Raw genomic sequence first — 16912 nt, forward strand, 5'->3', positions numbered from 1 at the left:
TCAACAGGAAAGTTTTCACTGTATTGGTTCCCTCTCGTCGCATTATATCTGAAATCTACTCAATTTTATTAATGGACAGTTTTACAAAAATTAAAGTTATAAGGACAGTCAATTATACACAATATTTCAGAAAAATGGCGATAACTGGTGGCTAGCGGGTACAGGATAGAATTATGACCTAATGATGTTTATCAGACATCCTGATTGTAAAAGATTCCTTCTTATATTGCGGAGCATGAGTAGCCACATCGTGTAATGCACCACAACTAGCCATGCAGAGTCGTGTCCCTTAGCAAATAGCATGCCAAGATCCCATTATTGTGAATCCCAGTTTCACCCTAATTGTGTCAATTTGTCATCATTAGTTCGTCAGCACTACTCTCGGGGTCTTTGGTTTTGCGAAAGAGGTATACAGTTTTCTAAATTAAGAGAGGCAGTTGTTGTGGTTTGCTTTTATAGTTTATCGAACTGTTTAAGGACAACCATTGTCCAAATGGACATTTAATTCCAAAGCTAATTACCATGGAGCCATGACATGTATAAGGACAAGAATCACTTAATTACAATGTTTCAAGACGCTAATACCATCGTTAGTCCTCATCACCATAGTGTTGTACATCTACTGTCTGCCACCCTGAACAAGGTTTACAACTATGTGACTTCTCGTTAATTACTGTTGTTCATATTTATGAACATATCCATGTCATGTGATCATGGCTACAAAAGTCTTAGTCCAGAGTCGTAGAGGGAAGGCCTCGTGCGGCTTTCTTGGATTGTTAGGCTAGATACTCAGGGGCACCACCACCACCACCACCACTATCACAAAGTGCCATCTTCCCGAGGCAAGAGAGTTAACTGACTTTAAAAGTCCAGTTTCCACCCTTGCCGAACTAGGCTGGAATTCCTGGGCTCGATCGTTCTGTCAGGTTTTGTCATATTTCATAAAATCATCTCCCTCAGTGCTCATATAATTCTTTCTCAGTTTCTCAGTTAATGTTGGTATTTATTTGAAACATTGTGTGTTATTTTAGTAGATCTATTAACAATGTTACAAGTGGTTCAACTTAGTCAAGAGTTAACTGACTTTAAAAGTCCAGTTTCCACCCTTGCCGAACTAGGCTGGAATTCCTGGGCTCGATCGTAGCGCCACCAGTGCCTATTACGAGTACCGTATTCAACGTAATAAGCGCTCCGCTCAAATAAGTGCCCACGGCGATATTTGCCAATATATTGGCTTGTGAACAATCCCAACTAGCACCCCTTCTGATTGATCAATGTACACATTACGGTAATGTACGGTACGGTCGATTACGGTAATGTCCTTTCTGCGGCTTTCTTGGATTGTTAGGCTAGATACTCAGTGGCACCACCACCACCACTTCCACAAAGTGCTGACCTGGTACAATGTGCCGCTTGTATATATCTACCTGTATGAAGCAAACTTGTATATACTGCAAGCCATCGATTCATTGTCACTCCTTCCGAGAACCGTACCCCGTGTCCTTGCATTTAGGAATAGGCACAAAATCAATATCAATGTTGCATTGTTAAGAAAGAAACCAAAGATTGAGCATATTTGATGTGGCAAACTGCTAATAATGTAAATTATCATAGATTGAAATATTGATGTGTATATGGAATATGTCATGTATATCGCCAGTATGTATGAAGTGTTGTCAACCAAACACATCCAGTTTGTTAAGATAGGTAGACGGACTATGATGGATGGTGATCATGAAAGTTGTAGGTACGTCCCCTGGGCACGCAAGAAACCTATGATTGTGGGTTGCAATCCCGGGTCGCCCCGATTATGTGTCTAGGTTTGTCAGGGCCATACCTGTACTTGTGGGTTCCATCGAAGTGTTAAACGTCTGAGATCTACATCGCTTCTACACAAAGTGTTTTAACTATTAATGGGACAATTGTCACCATTAGATTTTGTTTGATACATCCATAGCTGTTTTTCCATCTGAAGATTGTCATTGCCATGACATGTTTTATCAGATTCACTGAATCTACTTCATGGATCGATAATTGATGTGGATGCGCCACCTTGATTGACAGAAAGACAGAACCATGTTACAAGGATACGCTAGCCCACGGGGGAGGTAACTTGAACAGCTGCACGAAGTCCACCCATTATGATGTAACTAAAAAACTGCTCCATCACAGGAATGTACTTTTAGCGCCTTTCACCTTTTAGCGAAGCATCTTGGAATGTAAGCATATCTTAGAATGTTAGTGTATAACGAAACGTCACCTTTACAGTAAATCAAGAAGTTGCTATCCAGTATCCATTAATTGTGTCTACTTTGTTAGCTTAGCAGGAAAGCCTCTTCCCCCATACTGGCCCTGTCATCAGTGAGATACGAGTCACTTCTACAAAACCATAACGGTAGTTACAAACTATAACAGGCTAATGGGGAAATGGTCAATTTCAATTTGGGAAGTTTGAGGACATTTTCTGGAGACCTGCGGCCGAATATCCACATCACAGCAGGTGAAGAATAATCCCTTATACTGTATCATTTCTCTCCTTTGTTGCTTGGCAACCAATTAACGACTCTCTCATGTGGAGGTACACCAGCTTTCTGTCATGAAATTATTAAGAATGGTTTGCATGTGTTTTCGAATCAGGCTATTATTTCTTATTTTTGTTTATTTTGTGCATTTCTGCCATCATGTACATTTGATTAAATTTGATTACATGTCTGTCATCATAAATAATGAATAGTTTTCCACAACATTACTGTAATTACACAATAAGACAATGAGAGAGAGAGGGGGTGGGGCAGGGGGTTTATAACTGAAATTTTAAGTGATTATTGTTGTGCACTCTTCTCAGTTGAATCAAAATATTAAAGTTCTGTTTCTGTAGATCAATACAACCATCAAAAGTCAAATTAGTAGCTGTGATGAAATGAGGCTGCCAGATCAAAGTTACTACGTTCATCTTGTTTTGATTGTTTTTTTCATAGTTTAACCAATCGCAATGTGTGTTACTTAACATGTTTTTACTACATGTGTCAAATATTGTGGGAGGATGAATGTTTTGCTTCCGTTTTGACAATTTAACTCTTTAATTCTGTCTGTGAGTCAGTGACAGTACTGACACACACGAAATGTCTCAGCAGTGCAACTTGCATTCCTATTCTTTGCTTGGGGGGTGTGGGGGGGGGGGGGGGGGGGTACATCGTAAGTGAACAATGCGGCAGTATCACCATTACCTTTGCGGAAGCAGATAAGTGAGTATGCCAAAACAGGTCGGGTATGGAAATTTCTTCCAAAATGGTCAGTTTCCATGGCTAATGAAATTTGAGACTGGATTGTAACTTTCCTAGCCCACCTGACGAGCAATATGACTTCATACACCACACATAAAAGACCAGCACAAGTGCCCGCATACATGACCAGCACAGGCACACACAGGCACACACATGCTGATACATATTCACGTACACATGCCATGAAAACTCACATTTTTATGCACACACACTCACTCACACACACACATCACGTGTAATCATATACACACTATGCCATACTCAATACTATCAGATCCTACAAATACTACACATATATTCTGACAAGAGCAATAACATGGTACATTTAGAATAGTCAAGAAAACAGTTGATGTTGTTCATACACGGTTGAACAGGGATTGCAGAGATTATGTATAGTTAGGGCTGGCTAAAAGGATAGATTATCAGAATCATTGTTGATGGGAAGAAATGTAACGATTATCGGTATGAAAATTGTGTCATCGATAATGTCTTACACAAACTATTGTGATGAAATAAAGTTTTGATTTACCTGATGAAGGAGTAAGCATATACTCCTCATAATAAAGAAGTTGACATTGATAAATTCTCTTCCTTATGTGTATCGCTTCTAAATGCCTTTCAAAGACTTGAAGACTTGTTTTTTACTATTACAGAAGACAGAAAGCAACTGATTCATTTCCAAATTAAGCCACGCCCACTGAGGCGGACTACTTTTATAACTACTGAATGTCAGGGAATCCCACTATTACAGTCGGGGGAATACCCTTTCTGCTCATGTCTATTGTCATGTCACAGGCCGTTAAGCGAAATTCATGCATATTCATTTTCCAAACAGCTCTTCGAGACCGAAGGCCAAGAAGAAATGAAACAACAAACGTGCAGGCTCGCTCGCCTGTTTTTTCCCGCTCGCCTCGGTTCCACAACTTTAAGTGCATGTCTTCGGGTTTCATTTCTAACTAGCATTTTTCCAACTGGGTCTTCCTGTTCTCAGGGAAGTAATGTTTGAATCTGGTGGTAACTGACCATGTCGTTTGAAACAGCCGCCTTCTCACGGACATATTTGTTCGGGTTCGTTACAGTCTGACTGTTGCAGTTCTTCTCGCCTCTTGCCTTGATTGACAGGTCCTATGAACTTTGTTTTTATCATACTGTCTGTTGATTGGCTACTGACTGTGTAGGCGTGTCAAGTTCTGTGCATAAACTAAACAGTCATCTGAATCATGTCACGCTACAGTATGTACTGCTACACCCGGAATGTTTATCAATCTCGTCCTTTTTGTCTGCTTTGATATATACGACTGTTTTTGGTTAAATTATTGTAGATTAAACATGATTTCATTGTCAAATTTAATTATTAGCCCTATATATAATATCTGGTGTGTTTTAGAGGCAGGGGTGCATGAACGTTTTCACTGATGGAAGAGTTGTTAAAAGATAAGATCATGTCACTCAACATCATTTCTGTAAACATGTCATATTATTAGTCTGTACACATATCACAACCTGAGGAGGGAGTGGTCGGGGTAGCCTAGTGGTTAAAGCGTTCGCTCATTACGCCGAGACCTGGGTTCTATTCCCCACATGGGTACAATGTGTGAAGCCCATTTCTGGTGTCCCCTGCCATGATATTGCTGGAATATTGCTAAAAACAGCGTAAAACCAGACTCACTCACTCACTCACTCACTCATGTCGTTGAGGGGTACAGGTGTGAGAGGTGCAATGGACTTAGATGATTAGTTGCAGTCCAATAATAAATAATACTTCTTTGAGTAGGATCATGGGTTATAACATGATTAGTAGTTCAACTTTCAACACCAAACCAGTTTTTACGAGACTTGACGTAGCTGAGTTTCTGTTGTGACAGTCTGGGGTTTGTAGTTCAACTTTGTGCATCATGTATGTCATGGACTGTTCAGTATTTGACCACGTGTCTCCTCGTACAGTTCATTGTGTAAAGGGCCAGCGGAATGAACTGATAATGGTCTGATTGTATTAGGGCATTCTTCGGGCACTGTTGATTATTTTACCCACGACTTAAAAGGGCATGTGTATTAGTTATTCCATGGAATTCTGTACTCATAAGGACATTTTGTGTGTACAACCTACAACTTGAAAACTACTAAATAGATTCTCCTCACTCTTGGCGAACACTTTTTATACCCATAGGAGAGGTGCAGTGCAAAGTTTGATTTCAATATTTGTACTTTCTGAAAAAAATACAACTTTACTTCATTTTTTGGCTCAGAATCTTTTTACTGAAACATTTGTGTGACCTATAACTAGAAAACTACTGCATGGATTCTTTTCAAATTTAGGGAACAGTTTCCATACTGGAAAGAGGTGCATTGCAAAGTTTGTTTTCTATACTTGAATTTTATGAAAATAACAGCTATATTTCGTTTTATTACTTAGAATATTTTTACTGAAACATTTGTGCAACCTATAACTACATCAAGGATTCTTTTCAAATTGGGGGTACAGTTTCTATACCAGTAGGAGAGGTGCAGTGCAAAGTTTGATGTTGTAAGTGGATTTTTGTAGAAAATATTGCTGTTTTCTTTTTTTGAACTTAGAAATATGTTGGAGTCAAAGTTGGGGGTATTAGTGACCCAAGGTCACTGCTTGTCTTGTTTTCTGATTGTGAATGGAAACTTGAAGCACATTCAGCCATGTGAAACCCAAGTCTCGGTACCTAGTTTTGTTCTATAATTAGCAAGGGATAATATGTCACAGAAAAACTTAACTGTCTCCTTGCCAATTAAGGGATGATGTTGAATCAATAAGCCAACTCGTTTTTCATGCCGAACCGTGATTTGTTTTATATTAACGTTGAATTATGCTTGTTGTAAGAGTCGACTATGCTTGTTGTAAGAGGCGAGTATGCTTGTTGTAAGAGGCGATTATGCTTGTTGTAAGAGGCGATTATACTTGTTGTAAGAGGCGATTTTGCTTGTTGTAAGAGGCGACTATGCTTGCTGTAAGAGGCGATTATGCTTGTTGTAAGAGGCGACTAACAGGATCGGGTGGTCAGACTTGCTGCCTTGGTTGATGCATGTCATTGTATCCCAATTGCATGGATCAAAGCTCATGATGTCAATCACTGGATTGTCTTGTCCAGACTTGATTATTTAGATACCACTGTTATGTAGCTGGAATATTGCTGAGCGTGGCTTTTAATTAAAAAAAACACACACTCAAGCATGCACTCACAAAAACAAGAGAATCAGCAGCCAATATGTTGTCATGGTTATTGGATATATCAGTATTATCATGATTATGTATATAGATACGCATTTGTGCATAGAAATAGGCCAACTGAAACTAATTGTGCTGCCATGGTTACCACTTAAGGTTTCATATTTAAATGAAAATGCTGCTGGTTTTAGGAAGATCTATTCCATGTTTTCTTTAGATTGATATAATTCAGACAAATCTGCACTTTGTAGACATGCTACAAATCTTCAAGAAGCCCTGGGCCCCGTTCCACAAAGTGATCATAGCGCCAAGACGATCGTAACGCCCACACTTTAACATTAACATGGACTTTACGTTAGTCTTAGCGCTAAGATGGCCTATTGGAGCAGGGCCCAGATATCCTGATTTGGTCACCTGCTTGTAGGGTTGGCAATCCATACAGATCATAGAGATTGATATTCGTTAACTAAATATCAATCAATTATCGAAAAGTAACTTCAAGAAAAAACAATTCCGAAAGAAATCCACATTTCACACCGCTTGTGAGCAGTGACTCATGTATCATGATATAACATTTACACTAAGTTCTCCTATAATAAGTAGATCCACAACAAGTGCTTTTATAAGTTATCATGGTGTAACATTTATACTTAGTTCTCCTATAATAAGTAGATCCACAACAAGTGCTTTTATGAGTTATCATGGTGTAACATTTATACTAAGTTCTCATTTAATAATTAGATCCACAACAAGTGCTTTTATAAGTTATCATGGTGTAACATTTATACAACATTTCATATAATTATAGTTTAGCAGGTAATACATATCATCAGGTAAAATGCATATACAAAATATCAGTAATTTCAGTCATAACTTTTTAGATAGATGCTAGTCTAAGGTAATGAGAACACATCTCCTAGACATACTGTTCAATAAGACAAAAGTTATGTCTACATATTTTAATAGATTTAAAGCTTTCAGATAAATACTAGCCTAAGGTATCAAGATCCCATCTCCCAGACATAATATCCAATAAGACATAAGATATGTCTACATAGCCTTATTATTATAGATTGCATTGAACTATTTTATTTAAGTAAATCTGTCATCACCTATATTAGAATAACATGCAGCAATTAGCAGCCCAGAGGGTTGTTCCGACTCTCTGTGGCACCCTCAGCTAAAGTTAGATATTGTTCATTGTTAATTGTTCTTGCAAATAAAATTGTGATTAGTCTCCTCTGACTCCAGCTCTTTGCTGACTAATTCCCCCAAGGAAACCAGCTGCCATTTGGAAGATTTTGTTCATCAGAATAGAACCATAGTACATTTATGGAGGGATTACTTTGTGGACATTTTATATGACAATAACAATTCTGTTTTGGTACATCTAAAATTTATTTCATCACAATAGTTTATATAAGATATTATCGATGACACAATTTTCATATCGATAATCGTTAATATTTCTTCCCATCGACGATAGTTCTGATTAACAATATTTTTGCCAGCCCTACCCGCTTGTGCAAGTAAACACCTCACATGGTATCCAAGTCACATTGTGTTTCAAGGACTAATCTCTTTGTGTCCAGTCTGCACAGGAAGAAGGCATCGGTCTGGATGTCCGCAGATTGATCCTGTGATGATTACTTGATACAGTCTGATGAGAAGGGTTCTGTTGTTCGTCTCAATATTTCATGGATGGCATCTGGTTATTATCCCCCGCCACGAAGTGGAAGGGGCATATAGGAATGGGTGCCGTCCGGCTGTCACATTTCGGTTCCGGAGCAGATCTTGAAAACCGTACAATATTTCTTCACCAAACTTGGCACATAGATAGATCTAGTGGTGAACTGGTGCCTTTTGATAGTTTGGGATTTAAAAAAAGAATTTTTTCCGAGTTTCCATGGCAACGACTTACCATATTTCTTCACCAACCTTGGCACATAGATAGATCTAGTGGTGAACTGGTGCCTTTTGATAGTTTGGGATTTTTAAAAACAATATTTTTTGAGTTTCCATGGCAACGACTTTGATTTAGACTGAAAATGTCAGTAGTCCTTGTTTCCGGAGCAGATCTTGAAAAACGTAGTAAATTTCTTTACAAAAAGGCCCAGTGAACATAGTTCTCAGGAGCTAATGCATTGCACACACCTGACATGTCATATTGGCGGGGGATGTGAGTATTTCATGCTTGTTCATATTAATCATGATAATGAAATGGAAAGATGAATAAAGGTTTTCTCTACCATTAATTGATCATTGGTTGGTTGATTCATTGTGATCTCCGATCGTGATGATGAACCACTGAAGTAAAACATCTGAGGCGAGAAGATCTCATGAGCATTGATCTACACAATAAGGACACGACATGCATCAACAGAGTCAGCAAGTCAGTCCACCCTATGCTGTTTGACGCCTCTTACAACAAGCATGGGTTGCAATTTATCCCAGATCTCCACGACCCACCTTCTCTCCTTCCCTCGCCCCAGTCAACCTCCCCTCACCCCCTCCCTGTCTCGCCCCCTACCTACCTCCCTCCCTCACCCCACAGTCAACCTCCCCTCGCCCCTCTGTCACCTCCCCTCACCGCCTCCCTCCCTCACCCCACAGTCAACCTCCCCTCGCCCCTCTGTCACCCCCGCTCACCACCTCCCTCCCTCGCCCCTCTGTCACCTCCCCTCACCGCCTCCCTCTCTCGCCCCCTACCTCTTTCCCTCCCTCACCACACAGTCAACCTCCCCTCGCCCCTCTGTCACCCCCGCTCACCACCTCCCTCCCTTGCCCCTCTGTCACCTCCCCTCACCGCCTCCCTCCCTCGCCCCTCTGTCACCCCCACTCACCACCTCCCTCCCTTGCCCCTCTGTCACCTCCCCTCACCCCCTCCCTGTCTCGCCCCTACCTTCCTCCCTCCCTCCCCCACCCCACAGTCAACCTCTCCTCGTCCCTCTTTCACCCCTGCTCACCGCCTCCCTCTCTCGCCCCTACCTCCCTCCATTCCTCACCCCTCTGTCACCCCCGCTCACCGCCTCCCTCTCTCGCCCCCTACCTCCCTCCATCCCTCACCCCACAGTCAACCTCCCCTCGCCCCTCTGTCACCTCCCCTCACCGCCTCCCTCCCTCGCCCCCTCACCGCCTCCCTCCCTCCCTCGCCCCCTCACCGCCTCCCTCACCGCCTCCCTCCCTCACCCCCTCACCGCCTCCCTCCCTCACCCCCTCACCGCCTCCCTCCCTCGCCCCCTCACCGCCTCATTCATTCAAAAGATGTGAAAACTGTCATCAAACAATTACAATCTGATCGTGGACGTTGTGACATGACAGCCTCAGACTGCTTCCACTTGCAGATCCAGTAAATCTCTGCACTGCTTACCTGACCAGTGAAAGTAAATGTTTACTTCACTTAGAGACAACTTTACACATTACCTCTTTAAACCCTGGTGTTTTGTTATTGGATGATTGATCCCATTAAATAAACATGGTGTAAAACATAAATTTGACCGCCTTAGAAATGTTGGAGGGATTAACGTAGACATGGATTCTTTGTCTATGACAACAGGACCAAGTACATGTGTACTCACCGCCAAAAGAAACACGAACCATAGAAACATATAGAGAAGTATGTACGTTGAGAAATGTTTCCAATGTGGACCAATTAATGACAAAACTAACAATCAGTCAAGTGTGACCACATAGTGTCTTTATTCTTTTCCCGCTATGCTGCACATTATTTCCTTACTTTACACGCTAACCCTGCACGAGACAAATGGTGCATCTCAAGTCATGGATCAATGATGTAACATGTGATGCGTTCATGAGTGTCGGTTCACACAACATACCAGTATATTCGTTTGTGCATCGAACCAATCTGTAATCTCTTGAATATGAGTAATTGTTCATATATCAACTGACATGTATGGTATTCACGTTTCTTTTGTCGGTGAGTATATAAGTTTCTGAAAAATTCAAAATCAGAAACTCATTATGTCTACTAGGCTGCCATTTTCTATTTTCTAAACAAGAAGTCTTCCACTGAAAAGAGAACTCTGACACATGAGACTTAAACTTGTTGCAATTTGTTCAAGGCGTACATATTTGAAAACCGCTATGACTGTTGGCGTACCGGTACCTGTATAAATTTCAAAATGAGGCTTTGAAATGGGCACCTCTTTACAAGCCTGTTTGCTCTAATTCCCCTGAATATACCTATATGATTGGATCAAAACTGGCTCTGTTACTTGGGGCCGTATACTGTGACGTGAGCAGGTGCTGGCAGTCATTTGAATAATGATGCATATAAGTTATCTGACATTTGTCACAGGTTGACCATGTGTTCAGTGTGGTTGTGTGTGGTTGCATAATAATGTAGGCAACTAGTGATGAGATCAAGGTTGTGCGAGCCAGTTGATCCACTGCTGAATGTGCTAGGTGATAATTGGGGATTTAGCCAAGATTTGAGGCTAAGTGTCCCTTAACAGGAAAATTGGGGGGAAAATAGTTATTTTGTTCAAAATTGGGATTTTTAAGGTCTTGTTTTCTTAAATTCAGAGGTTTTGTAGCATTGCATTTTGAGATTTGATTCAATGCAATAATATGAAACCTAAGCATTTATACCTCATCCTATCTATTTGTCCTGTTACCAGTGAAGTACAGGTTAGGCCAGACTTTTTTAATTTTTAGGATTACAGATTTTTCAGCCCTAAGTCCAGGGTTGGAGGAGGGAGAAAAAAAATGCCAAACAACAATGTACGAAGAGTTGTAGTATGGTCATGTCATCTTTCGAAGTTTTTTGAGTTGATGCATGTGCCGACATTACTTGCTCCTGTTCCATCTACTAAGGTTAAAATAACATCCCCAACGCAGTTGTTCATATCCTGAATGTTGATTAGATGTTTTTCGAATGTTTGCAAGGGAATGCAGGCAAATGCAGAATGCCTCCGGCATACTTTATGAACATATTCTGTGCTCAAAAGACCGCCATTTGTGACGATAAAGCCCCTTGTAACAATAAAAATCAGACCACCTCCATGGTCTAGTGGTAGAGCGTCCATCCAGAGAGCGGAAGGTCTGGGGTTCGATCCCCATCCGCGTCATACCAAACGACGTTAAAAGAAGGTACTTGTTGTTACCCTGTCTGGTGCTCGGCATTAAGGGGCCATAACAAGGACTGGTCGGCTCGGAGTCAGTATACTGTGTCTGAGTGGGGTATTCATGTTAAACTGCGCATGGTATCTCAGTGAGCTAGCACTATAAATCAGCATTAGTCCGGACTAGTACAAGCAGCCACACAAACACACACATATTGGGGATGGAGGCCATGCTAATAGTATCTGAACCCTGCATCTACTAATCCATAATCTTAGTTATTACCTGTACATGTTATATATACAATGTATCAAGTTTAATTCAGATTTGGAAATTTTTAATGACATTTGCTGCATATTTTAGGCCAAATAGAGGCCTCTGCTAATTGTAGCTTGTATCGTTCTTCCTCAGGATAAGGTTCAGTCTTCTGCAGTGTGTTCCCATGATGACGACTGTTTGAATACCGGGTACACACTTCATGGTTCCGCGACTGCTAATTACTACCTGTCACCCCTGTTTCAAGGTGGGGTTGGAGTAGTCAAAATAGGAAAAAGACAGAACAAATTCATTGTTGTATTCTTTCATTTATTTTTATTTTTTTCATTTATTCATGAATTCAAGTTACAAGTGTCATTCAGCAGGTGAAGGACGTGTGGGGCAAGTTATGGGTAGTAGGGGAGCAGGGGTGGCCCAGTCGTCTAAGGCGCTGCGATTCGCTGTGCAGAGTTGCGTCCCTTGGGCATGCCAGAAACCTATGATTGTGGGTTCGATTCCCGGTTCACCCTGAATATGTTTCTAGGTTTGTCAGCACCAAACCCATGCTCCTGGGTTTCACCAAAGTGGTAAACGTTTGATACCAGCTTCACTTCAGGCTTTCCTCCGACAATAGGTGTCAAGCCATGATATAACTGGAATACTGTTAAAAGCGGCGTCAAACCCAACTCACTCACTCACTCACTTACGACTCCACCATTCACATTCGAAGACGATTGCGTGACTCTATATACTGCAATTTGAAGTCTGTCATGCTGAGAGTTTCACGTGTCCATGAACTGTATACTTTACAGTACTTTACCAGCATGTAATTGGACTCCATTTAGATGAAAGTATTTGCCTGTGCCCGAAACATTTTTTGTATGCATGGTATGAGTAGAGATACTTTTTATAAAAAATACAGTTTCTCCAAATTCTCCGGAGTTCAAACTCTTTTAACTTTTAGAGTTCTGCCAGTTTTGCAGATAGTGATCTTTAAATATTTCATCTTCCTTTGAAGCCAGCTATTGTGTATAACATATGAGCGACCTATCAAACAGTTCAGTAAGTGCTCAGTCATTAAGTATTTTATTCTCATAAAATAAATCCCATTGCAGTGCATCAGCAATGTGGAGTCCAGGAAGACTGATAAAGTGGTATTTGTTTTTATAATCCTAGGATGATATTTTTTATAAACAGGCCTTTTGATATGAATATAATGTTAATTTTTGATTGGTTAGAGTCACAATTTTTTTCACATGAAAATTCCACGACATGAATCGACCCTGCAACCTCACATATTGTTGTTCAATTTTACATCATTGTACGTGTCATGACTCCACTTAGTCCATGCTGCATGTGTTTTTTCTCTCTTACGCTTTGATCGAGTTCCTTTAATACCGTGACATACTATCATTTCACGGTAAGGTATGTCAATGTTTTCTTATTTTTTCTTGTAGTTGTTGCATTTGAACAGTTCATAAGTTGGATAAAACACTCCCCCTTGGTTTTAATTGAAAATGTTAATAATGAGCTCAGGAAAAACCCTCTGTCCTTGCTCGCGGTTTTACATTTTCAACCAAAACCAAAGAGTCATGTTTTATCCATAACTTCTTAATCACCAAATTTCTCTAAAGGTTCATTAGACAGTGTATATATATATATAGGCTGAGTACAGATGATCACTGGAGTAGTCCATTATTCTGTAGGTAAAACTTCTTGTTTTAGTAGGACATATCAGGAATAGTTGTAACAGGAATAGTCCTAACAAGAATAGCCTTTACAAGAATAGTCTTAACGGTAGTGAATCCCATCAGCCTGAGGTACCAATAGGTCGCTTTATGTTATTTTACCAAGTAGTATTTCCTAGATTTGACAAAAGTTAAATTAGACACATTTTTTAATATTGAAATGCTCCCCTACTTGAGAGTGATGGAGGGAGCTATACTACTCCACGTTTGACAGTGATGTTTGTACCTTTCCATGATACACATCAATTATTTACATATATCTGACATATATCTGGTTGTCATGACTATCCCTATAAAAAGTTGAGTAGTATATTAAGTTGCCATGGTTATCTGCAAGATATATTCATGAAATTATGACCATTCATTGTCAAAGTAATAAAATATTTCTTATTAGGCTTATTTAGTTAATTTGGTCAGGATTATTTTCTTGGTAATTTACTGTCAGTGAATATGTTGCATGTGTTTGAAGTTAACGCTGACATTGTCGGTGTGAACAGCTTCTACTGAGCATATCAATAGCCTATTGACGTAAATCCTTCCACGCGTCCTTGGCTACATCACATGTACATCAAAGTCTGATCAATACAAAATGTCATGACAGCAGATTTTATTGACTAACCCAGCCTCCACATGTATGCCACAGCAATTTTTTGTATGTTTTTCCAAACCTCGGATTTAGTTTCTCTGACTGTGAGTGATGATATTTTCCCTTTGAGGACGTGAAGTGAAATGGGGTTGAAAGTCACGTTCAAGATTGTTGCACTTACGTAGCGACATGCATGCGTGTGTGTGTGTGTGTGTGTGTGTGTGTGTGTGTGTGTGTGTGTGTGTGTGTGTGTGTCTGGTTGTGTCTCTTGCCGATTTTATAGTGCTAGCTCACTGAGATACCATGCCACAGTTTAATATGAATACCCCACTCAGACACAGTATACTGATTCTGAGCCGACCAGTCCATGTTTTAGCCCCTTAATACCAAGCACCAGGCAGGGTAACATCAAGTACTACCTTTCCTACACCATGAAAGAAAAGTTACCAGCCACGGGCAGGAGGGCAGGAAACCTAAGCACACCTAATGCTCAGTTTATGTCACTTAAGTACACTGTAACTCTGTTAAGGTCACTTAAGCACACTTTATGCTCAATTTATGTCACTTAAGTACATTGTAACTCTGTTAAGGTCACTGAAGGACACCTAATGCTCAGTTTATATCACTTAAGTACACTGTAACTCGGTTAAGGTCACTTAAGCACACCTAATGCTCAGTTTATGTCACTTCAGTACACTGTAACTCTGTTAAGGTCACTTAAGCACACCTTATGCTCAGTTTATGTCACTTAAGTACACTGTAACTCTGTTAAGGTCACTAAAGCAAACCTTATGCTCAGTTTATGTCACTTAAGTACATTGTAACTCTGTTAAGGTCACTTAAGGACACCTTATGCTCAGTTTATATCACTTAAGTACACTGTAACTCTGTTAAGGTCACTTAAGCACACCTAATGCTCAGTTTATGTCACTTAAGTACATTGTAACTCTGTTAAGGTCACTTAAGGACACCTTATGCTCAGTTTATATCACTTAAGTACACTGTAACTCTGTTAAGGTCACTTAAGCACACCTAATGCTCAGTTTATGTCACTTAAGTACATTGTAACTCTGTTAAGGTCACTTAAGCACACCTTATGCTCAGTTTATGTCACTTAAGTACACTGTAACTCTGTTAAGGTCACTTAAGCACACCTAATGCTCAGTTTATGTCACTTAAGTACACTGTAACTCTGTTAAGGTCACTTAAGCACACCTTATGCTCAGTTTATGTCACTTAAGTACACTGTAACTCTGTTAAGGTCACTTAAGCACACCTAATGCTCAGTTTATGTCACTTAAGTACACTGTAACTCTGTTAAGGTCACTTAAGAACACCTAATGCTCAGTTTATGTCACTTAAGTACACTGTAACTCTGTTAAGGTCACTTAAGAACACCTAATGCTCAGTTTATGTCACTTAAGTACACTGTAACTCTGTTAAGGTCACTTAAGAACACCTAATGCTCAGTTTATGTCACTTAAGTTCACTGTAACTCTGTTAAGGTCACTAAAGCACACCTTATGCTCAGTTTATGTCACTTAAGTACACTGTAACTCTGTTAAGGTCACTTAAGCACACCTTATGCTCAGTTTGGGTCACTTAAATTTACACTTATCTTTACAAAAACCTAAATCTAAATCCTCTTTGTCCTGCATGGGATATGATTTAATCCCACACTGGTTAATATAATTTACTTATTTAACTTTTAACCATTTATTTTAGGGTTGTTTTATTATGTTTAAAACATATTTTGTGTGTGTGTGTGTGTGTCTGGTTGTGTCTCTTGCCGATTTTATAGTGCTAGCTCACTGAGATACCATGCCACAGTTTAATATGAATACCCCACTCAGACACAGTATACTGATTCTGAGCCGACCAGTCCATGTTTTAGCCCCTTAATACCAAGCACCAGGCAGGGTAACATCAAGTACTACCTTTCCTACACCATGAAAGAAAAGTTACCAGCCACGGGCAGGAGGGCAGGAAACCTAAGCACACCTAATGCTCAGTTTATGTCACTTAAGTACACTGTAACTCTGTTAAGGTCACTTAAGCACACCTAATGCTCAGTTTATGTCACTTAAGTACACTGTAACTCTGTTAAAGTCACTTAAGCACACCTAATGCTCAGTTTATGTCACTTAAGTACACTGTAACTCTGTTAAGGTCACTTAAGCACACCTTATGCTCAGTTTATGTCACTTAAGTACACTGTAACTCTGTTAAGGTCACTTAAGCACACCTTATGCTCAGTTTATGTCACTTAAGTACATTGTAACTCTGTTAAGGTCACTTAAGCACACCTTATGCTCAGTTTATATCACTTAAGTACACTGTAACTCTGTTAAGGTCACTTAAGAACACCTAATGCTCAGTTTATGTCACTTCAGTACACTGTAACTCTGTTAAGGTCACTAAAGCAAACCTTATGCTCAGTTTATGTCACTTAAGTACATTGTAACTCTGTTAAGGTCACTTAAGCACACCTTATGCTCAGTTTATATCACTTAAGTACACTGTAACTCTGTTAAGGTCACTTAAGCACACCTAATGCTCAGTTTATGTCACTTAAGTACACTGTAACTCTGTTAAGGTCACTTAAGCACACCTAATGCTCAGTTTATGTCACTTAAGTACACTGTAACTCTGTTAAGGTCACTTAAGCACACCTTATGCTCAGTTTATGTCACTTAAGTACATTGTAACTCTGTTAAGGTCACTTAAGCACACCTTATGCTCAGTTTATGTCACTTAAGTA

The 16912-nt window shown here is 40.0% G+C and overlaps 2 protein-coding genes across 2 annotated transcripts in view; both read left to right on the forward strand.

Moving 5' to 3' along the window:
* The window catches only part of LOC139442538 (uncharacterized), a 41986-nt gene that overhangs the window by 1633 nt on the left and 23441 nt on the right, over positions 1–16912 (forward strand). The gene's annotated exons all lie outside the window — the stretch shown is intronic.
* Positions 8820–9833, forward strand: LOC139443863 (uncharacterized). Its single transcript, XM_071224759.1, has one exon. It carries the CDS (start codon positions 8820–8822, stop codon positions 9831–9833), a length of 1014 nt encoding a protein of 337 aa, XP_071080860.1.

Source organism: Haliotis cracherodii, unplaced genomic scaffold (assembly GCF_022045235.1).
Source record: "Haliotis cracherodii isolate W230 unplaced genomic scaffold, xgHalCrac1.p SCAF_5, whole genome shotgun sequence".
In the NCBI taxonomy this organism is placed as follows: domain Eukaryota; kingdom Metazoa; phylum Mollusca; class Gastropoda; order Lepetellida; family Haliotidae; genus Haliotis; species Haliotis cracherodii.